Source organism: Triticum aestivum, chromosome 6A, assembly GCF_018294505.1.
Source record: "Triticum aestivum cultivar Chinese Spring chromosome 6A, IWGSC CS RefSeq v2.1, whole genome shotgun sequence".
Taxonomy (NCBI): domain Eukaryota; kingdom Viridiplantae; phylum Streptophyta; class Magnoliopsida; order Poales; family Poaceae; genus Triticum; species Triticum aestivum.
The window spans coordinates 35352882-35361746 of NC_057809.1; the positions used below are offsets into that span (position 1 = coordinate 35352882).

General features: G+C 43.0%; 1 protein-coding gene across 1 annotated transcript; it reads left to right on the forward strand.

Moving 5' to 3' along the window:
- The first annotated feature begins 3181 nt into the window (after positions 1-3181).
- Positions 3182-8100, forward strand: LOC123131846 (fructan 1-exohydrolase w1-like). The gene is made up of 7 exons (NM_001405977.1): positions 3182-3918; positions 5585-5593; positions 5685-6541; positions 6646-6804; positions 7090-7331; positions 7423-7516; positions 7608-8100. Exons 1-7 carry the CDS (start codon positions 3693-3695, stop codon positions 7812-7814), a joined length of 1794 nt encoding a protein of 597 aa, NP_001392906.1. The 5' UTR covers positions 3182-3692; the 3' UTR covers positions 7815-8100.
- Positions 8101-8865: the final 765 nt, after the last annotated feature.

Consider the following 8865-nt stretch of genomic DNA (forward strand, 5'->3'; position numbering starts at 1 on the left):
CTGGACAAATCAAGGTGGTCAATCTTGTCGGAGCTAATTGGCATTTAGTGTTGCACTTTTCTTGAATTGGAGGAAGTATTTTTTTGCCACATACTCGTATATGGCAGATAATTAGAGAGGAACATATTCATGGGGGTGGGGGATGCTAGTGGCCCTTGTATCCCTACATGATGTTTGCAAAATCTGAGCATTGCCAAACATAAAGACTACAAAATGGAATTTGAGCATCAATATGGTTCGCGGTGGCGGCGAGGGGATGGGCAAGGCTCAGAATATATCAACTCGGTGTGGAAGGAAATGTGGAATCTGAAGGTTCCTGTGTAGATAAAACACTTTGGTTGGAAAGTCCTGCACGGTTCCCTACCTTGCCTTGGTGTATTGGCAAATCGACATATCCCATGCACGGGACAATTCCCAGTCTGCTCAGTTGGAGTAGAAGATATACAACACTGCCTGTTTAACTGCTCGCGAGCAAGATCGGTTTGGGAACAACTTGGCTTGGCGCAAAGTGTGCAAGAGGCGATGGCTCAGGACAGATCAGGTTCTATCACAATGGAAATCCTGTCGAAGCTTCAGGGTAATGACCATGAACTACCAAGGGCAGAACTTGCACTAATGGCGGCCTGGTACATTTGGTGGCAGCGACGGCAGATTGCCAAAGGTATTGAGGTCCAAGATCCGTCGAGAACGGCTCTAGCAATTAGAGTTCTGACAACGAATTACTTGCGATCAGTGTCTCCCAAGGGCACATCAAGGACAGTTGATCATATTTGGAAGAAGCCAAACCGGGGGATAGTGAAGATTAATGTTGATGCTGCGTTCCAATATGAAACACTCTCGGGAGCGAGTGGGGCTGTGGCCCGGGATGATCGAGGAGATTTTATAGCAGCAGCAAATTGGTTCTTTCCAGTAGTAACAGGGGTGGACAGCGCTGAACTAATGGCGATCAGGAATGGTCTCTACCTAGCAGCCAATATTGGGTGCAGCACTGTTGTTCTGGAGTCAGATTCTTCATTTGTGGTGGACTCAATGAACCAAATCTACGATTATATGGGGCCGGATATAGCTATCATCATGGAGTGTAAGCAACTAATGACTGACTTCGCGTCAGTATCATTCAATCACTGCTATAGAGAAGCTAAGCAAGTGGCGGATGAACTAGCAAATAACTCTTTCATGAAAAGGGTTTCTGGGTTTTGGGACGTACTCCCTGACTTTATTTCCAATCTCATTGTAAACGACATGTCTATTATTTGAGAAATAAAGTCTTATTTGCGGTCAAAAAAAAGACTACAAAATGGATATTGTATTTATTTTTTGTACAATGCTAAAAAATATTGGCCTTGTCTATAGTCAAACTTCTTACTTTGCATATTGGCATTGTCCATAGGTCAAACCTCACGAAATTTGACCAATTTTATACTAAAAAATATTAAGCTATATACTTCTTACTCCATGGAGCTCGTTTTGCAAACAAAATTTTAAATATATTTAAAACTTTCAAAAAATGTCAAAACAAATTCTGCAAATGCATATGGATATTCTTCAAAAAAATATTTAAACTTTTTTCAGATTTTTTCGAGATGTGGAAAAGGTTTTTTTTGCTGAAAAAAATAAAGAGCTCAATGGAGCTTCGCCTCTGCAAGCCCCTTTCGTACCCCCGCTCTCTCTCTCTCTCTCTCTCTCTATCTCTATCTCTCTGCGCCATGATGGCATTTACCTGTTTTGAGTGTGCTCCGTCGGCCAATGACCCTATGATGGCCTTTTCCGTTTCGTTTCCGTTTTGAACTCATTGCACTTTGGAATTTTGTAGGCCGGGCATCATTAAAAGGTTTACTTCAGTGCAATAAAAATAAAATAAAAAGTTTATTTTGTCTTAGAGAAAGCAAGACATATGAACATTGTGATTTAGATTCGGACGGCATTTAAACAAATAGAGAGAAGCAAATCCATCGGTAGACAAATCAAAGTGATCAATGTTGTTGAAGTTAATTACTACCTCCGACATGGTTTATTAGTCCCCTTTGTATTATGTGCCAAATTTTGACCTTAAATTTAACTAATAATATGTTAATGCATGTCATAAAAACATATCATCAGAAACTATGTTCAAATGTGAATCAAACGATATAATTTTTTATGACATGCATTAATCTTTTGTTAGTTAAATCTCTAGTCAAGATTTGGCACAAAACACGAAGGGGACCAATAAACCTGGACGGAGCCACAGAGGTAGTAGCATTTAATGTCGCACTTTTATATATTTTTGCCATACATATAGCAGATAATTAGAGGGGATCATATTCATGGGGGTGGGGGAGGCTAGTGACACTTGTACCCCACATGATGTTTGCAAATGTTTTTGTTTTGCTTTTATGATGTTTGCAAATGTTTTTTTCGCTTTTATGATGTTTGGAAATCTGAACATTGTCAAACAAGACTACAAAATGGATGTTGTATTTCCCCGCAAAAAATGGATGTTGTATTTGTTTTTAGTATGACATATATGTTATTTATTACTACTCCTTCCGTTCCAAGTTACTCGTCGCAGAAATTGATATATTTAGAACTAAAATACATATAGATACATCCATACTCGCGACAAATAATTCGGAACGGAGAGAGTACATATTAAATGGTACATCCAGGCTGACGGACCCTACAACACTAACTACAGTAAATATAACTTGAGCTCGTGTTGCCTAGTTGAAGATCCGCACAGATTTATTTTTTACTTCGCATATTAGCATTGTCTTAAGTCAAACTTCATGAAGTTTGAGCTACTTTATTCTGAAAAAAATATTAATCTATATAAGTGAATAAAATATGAAAATACATTCAATGACAGATCTAATGATATTTATTTGATCTATCTTAGCCTCCCGAGAAAAAAAAAGTAAATGACACTAAAAAGTACTTAATTTCATTTACTAGGTGTCGAGACCGTTAATGTATCAATAATGAAACAAGCATGCACAAATTCACCATCTAAAAAATACCAGTTCATGTAAAATGTGCAATTCTTAAAATTCCATACTGCTACTAAATTTTGAGCTCTCGTTTTTAATTCCTGGATCTTAAATTTGGAACTTCATGTTTGTAAACAAAAAAAAATGTAAGTTTACCATTAATTCACAGATCATGATGTTGCCACAGAGCAAAAGGACCAGAGTGTAAAATGGAGAGCAAGTGGGCATAAAAAAGCCATGCCCAATCTAACCAGAATATATCTGCGAGAGGGACTGTTTAGCAGCCATTGTCATGACATGCCGACCGCTGTCACCTAATAAAACAAATGGAATTGAACAAATTTGATAAAGCCTCCGCGTCTCACCGCAGATCCCCATACATCCATCGCAGAAAAACAGTACAGTAATCCCCACTATACATCCATCCGATCCCATCCTTCTGTCCCCAAGGCCCAAACCTCGGGCCGTCTTCCTCCTCCTCCTCATCTTCTTCTACAGGAGCGGCGGGCGGATCTACAGTCTCCGGAGCTCCGGGGGAGGAAGGAAGGAAAATATCCGCGAAAGAAAGAGACTGATGAGCCAAAGCGTGACGACGGCACGCCTCCGCTCACCTAACCAGACCCCTCCTTAAACAAAGCCTCCCCGTCTCACATCACACCCGCCTGCCTCTTATCGCCTCCCACCTCACTCCCTCTCCCCTCCTCTCCCCCCCTGTCTGCCGCCATGGCCCAAGCTTGGGCCTTCCTCCTCCCGGTGCTCGTCTTCGGCTCCTACGTGACCAGCCTCTTCTTCCCCAGCTATATATCCGGCCCCCTCTGCGGCGGCGATGGGGGAGGCAGATCCTTGTTCCTCTGCGCGCAGGCTCCCAAGGACCAGGACCCATCTCCTGCTGTCAGCACCATGTACAAGACCGCCTTCCACTTCCAGCCCGCCAAGAACTGGATGAACGGTATACGCTGATTTCTTCTCTGAATTTCCCCCCTTTTTGAGCTTGCTCTGTGATTTCTTTTCCTTTTTAAGCTTCCTCTCTGCTTTGGGCCGTCTGTTGACTCTTTGTTCGTGGCAAGGGCCAATCGGGGAGCCCCTCTGATCTGGTGTGCTTTTCTTGTTCGTGGTCCAACAGAAAGCAGGCGATCAGATTGGTTACTGTTTCTTTTCTCCCAACTTGGGCAGTACCCGATCTTAATTTTGCCTGCCAGTATATTAAAACTTATGCTCCACGTGTTAAAATATGCAGTGCATATTTTTGTGTCAACAAAAAGTTTTAGGCGGCTGAAAGGGTTGGTGGCTAGCTACCTCATTGCTTCTGCAAGTCGGTCGTTGCTGAATGATGCTCGGTGTGAGGGCGCTGCAGATAGATTTTGAGTATAGGCATACTCTGCAGATGCTTGAGCAAAACACAAGTACTCCCTCCATTCCAAATTACTCGTCGTGGTTTTAGTTCAAATTTGGAACGAGTAATTTGGAACGGAGGGAGTAGTATCCATTGCAGAAATGGTGAACTAATTTCAGAGCAAGTGTTATGTACCTTCTCACCAAAGTGTATGCCACTTCCATGCTGGTATTGTCTGAAACTGTCCGTGTTTGCTCCACTGTTAGTGTCTTTACTTTTGGTCAGAAATCATTCAGTTAGGAAACACAGAAGCATCCATTGCACAAATGGTGAATTATTGCCAGAGGAAGTGCTAGTATGCGCCTTGTCACCAAGGTGTATGACATTTCAATGGTAGCGTTGTCTGAAAATGTCCATGTTTGCTCCACTGTCAGTGTTACTTTTGATCAGAAAGCATTCAGTTAGGCAAACTAAACAGATCTGTTATACTCATATAGTACGACACAAGGGAAGCACTGACCTGTTGATTCCTGTTTGTGGCAAGGCCAATCAGAGAGCCTCTATGATTGGGTGTGCTTTTCTTCTTATTGGTCTAAAAAAAGCAAGTGATCTCAACTGTTATGTCTTCCCCTGCTGGAGAAGCTAAGTCAAATCTAGTAGCTGATCTTAATTTTGTGTACTAATATTCCACGTGTAAAAATATGTAGTATATTCTTGGCAGCAGCATCGTTGCAAAACTGTTTTTATGTAAAAAATAATTAGACAAGGGATAAGGTCGGTAGCCAGCTCATTGCTTGTTCAGGTCTGTTGCTGAATGCTGCAAACAGTAGGTGCTCAGTGTAAGGGCGCTGCAGTTAGATTTTGAGTGGTCCTGCCATAATATGATGATAGCCACATATTATTTTGATGCTTGCACAAAACAGGATTATTCATTGAATTACTTTCATAGATAGTGTACCTTCTCACCAAGGTGCATGCCACCTGAAAATGTCCACATTTGCTCCACTGTTAGTGCTGTTTTTGGTCAGAAAGCGTTCAGTTAGGCATGTCGCTTTTATCGTCCATACCAGGCCAAACTACAACACCATAAATTATGTGTTGGAAAAATATTGGGCATGTCTGTTATATACCCATACAGAAGTAATGAAGTACTGGCCTGTTTTGGAATCTAGATTATCTTTGGTCCATATCCTATTAATTGTGCATCTGTTGCAAGTCACTGACGTTCTCTTACCTTTTTCAAACATCTGATGGATTGGTGAAATCTACGACAATACAAAAGATCCATCTGGTATGAATATCTCAGGCACAGAAACTTCTAAATAAAAAGGAGAAGAAATTGAAGCATTCTACAACTCATACTGCCTTTATACAACTTTCAGGACCAATGTACTTCAATGGCTTCTACCATGAATTCTACCAGTACAACCTGAACGGCCCCATTTTTGGTGACATAGTTTGGGGCCATTCGGTTTCAACAGACCTCGTCAACTGGATCGGGCTTGAACCCGCGTTAGTGCGGGATACCCCAAGTGACATAGACGGTTGCTGGACCGGCTCGGTCACCATTCTGCCAGGTGGTAAACCAGTCATCATATACACTGGTGGCGACAAAGATCAACATCAGGCACAAAACATCGCGTTCCCCAAAAACCGGTCTGACCCATACCTGAGGGAATGGATCAAAGCAGCCAATAACCCGGTGCTCCGACCGGACGAACCAGGGATGAACTCGATCGAGTTCAGGGATCCGACAACCGGTTGGATCGGACCGGACGGACTGTGGAGGATGGCAGTTGGTGGTGAGCTGAACGGCTACAGTGCTGCACTTTTGTACAAGAGTGAAGACTTTCTGAACTGGACAAAAGTTGATCACCCACTGTATTCACATAATGGATCCAATATGTGGGAGTGTCCGGATTTCTTTGCGGTATTGCCGGGCAATAATGCTGGACTGGATCTGTCCGCAGCGATTCCACAAGGCGCCAAGCATGCCCTCAAAATGAGCGTGGATTCAGTTGACAAGTACATGATCGGGGTGTATGATCTCCAACGTGATGCCTTTGTGCCAGATAATGTCGTAGATGACCGTCGGCTGTGGCTGAGAATAGATTATGGCACTTTCTATGCTTCAAAATCATTCTTTGACTCGAACAAGAACAGGAGGATCATATGGGGTTGGTCTAGGGAGACAGATAGTCCTTCAGATGACCTTGAAAAAGGTTGGGCAGGACTCCATGTAAGAAAATCTCCCCCTAATTGGCCGTGCTTCATGTTGAAATAATGATTTAACTGATTTAGTAAATGACTAGCATTTTTAACCTCAGTTTTTATTACGTTTAGACAATCCCCAGGACCATTTGGTTAGCCGACAATGGCAAGCAGTTGTTACAATGGCCAGTTGAGGAGATTGAGTCCCTTCGAACAAATGAAATCAGCCATCAAGGAATAGAGCTCAACAAGGGAGATCTATTTGAGATCAAGGAAGTTGACGCTTTTCAGGTAGTTTCCTTTTCACAGACATGCTTACTTGGTCTTCCGAAGAACCCTTTTTTACTTCAAAAACGTGTTATGCCAGTAAAAGCTGTAGGGTCTTCTGATAATAACTAAATATGGATATTGGATAGTACTACCTCTGTAACTAAATATAAGACAACTTATATTTAGTAGTTACAGAGGTAGTACATTTTTGGCAACAAAAAGATAGGCATACATACTTAAGCTTTTGTGTGTTTTGTATTTTTCAGAGAAGCTGTAGCTAATTAGGCACACATTTTCTTGAAACAGGCTGATGTAGAGATAGGTTTCGAGCTGGCGTCCATCGATGACGCCGATCCTTTTGATCCTTCCTGGCTTTTGGACCCCGAGAAGCATTGTGGGGAAGCGGGTGCATCAGTTCCTGGTGGTATAGGTCCATTTGGACTTGTCATTCTGGCCTCCGACAACATGGACGAGCACACTGAGGTGTATTTCAGAGTCTACAAGTCACAGGAAAAGTACATGGTACTCATGTGCTCTGATCTAAGAAGGTCAGTGATTATGTCGTTTGCCTTAATTTTGGTTAGTCTTCTCCATAAACGTCTGAAAACTAAATTGAAATATCTTCTTTTGTTTGCACAGGTCTTCCCTGAGACCAGATCTGGAGAAACCAGCCTATGGAGGCTTCTTTGAATTTGATCTTGAAAAGGAAAGGAAGATATCACTCAGAACTCTGGTAAGCTGAGCTGGGAGGCTCTGCCATTTCCCCTGTTATTCATTTCCTACATGTCAGAATTGAAAATGGATGGGTGGATGCTGCCTTGCAGATTGACCGGTCGGCGGTGGAGAGCTTCGGCGGCGGTGGCAGGGTTTGCATCACATCCAGAGTTTATCCGGCGGTGCTCGCCGACGTCGGCAGGGCCCACATTTACGCTTTCAACAATGGAAGTGCCACGGTCAGGGTGCCACAGCTCAGCGCATGGACCATGAGGAAGGCACAAGTGAATGTGGAGAAGGGCTGGAGTGCTATTTAAAAGAGAGGATCAAATTGATTTTCTCGATTCTTTTACTGTCATTCATGAGCATTGCCTGGCAGAAATAAGGACATTCAGCAGGAAAAAATAGCCTATCATTTCTTTGATCTCTAGTATTCATATATTGTACTAGTTACTACTTAGTATGCCCTTCCCATCTCAGTTACTTGTATCAATTTTTAAAGAAACGCACACTAGTCCTGAAATTCACGGGATGAGTACTTCAGTCACACATATGAATCTCTTGAAACGTTTTAAAGTAGTTAAAAGACTCGGTGAGCAAACATGTCATATGCCCCTTCACGGTGTTGAGATGTCCTGCTGACTTGTCTTTCTTGTTGCAAAAAGTACACTGGCTCTATTTATGGTGAGAAGTTCAATGGAAAAAATGTCTGGCTCTCGCATCGTCCCCACGCGGGCGATTCGAGGGTGACTAGGGTACCCTCGATCCTGCCTGGGATCCCTTCCTCAACATCAGCATCGCGGTGGTTCATCAAGTCTCCGAGCCTTCTTAATGGCTGTAACACTTGCTCGGATGCTTGCCATTTTCCTTGAACTATCTGTTCCTTTGGTTTCAGTATGTTTCCCCTGCAGCTTATCCTCTTCTGGTTTGGTCATGGGCGAGCGACAACATTGTAGTTGTCGACGCCTGGTCGCTGTGGCAAGGGGGTCACATGTAGTTGATCTGCCTTGGTGGCCTCAAGACAACACATTTCGTAGGTCTAGGGGTGAACGACTCCTTCGCCGACGGTGTGGCGTCCTTGAAGCCCAGACGAGAGGGTAGGGTCCCTCTTCGGTGAGGGGGAAAGAAGGTGAAGGATCTCCATGGTCCTTAATGATGCGTCGGTGGTAGCGTTCTTTAGGTGGTTGGCTGCTCCTTTTGTGGTGTATTTGTCTTCTGCGTCGGTGACCAAGTGCAAAGGGCCACCCCTTCTTCAAGCGAAGCTTCATTACTTTCAGTTTGAGTGCTTGTTGAGTGAGTTGTGTTGTAACTGTTTTATTATATCCATGTATCTTTCAGTTCTTGGCTTTTCTTTTTTCCTTGCCCTTT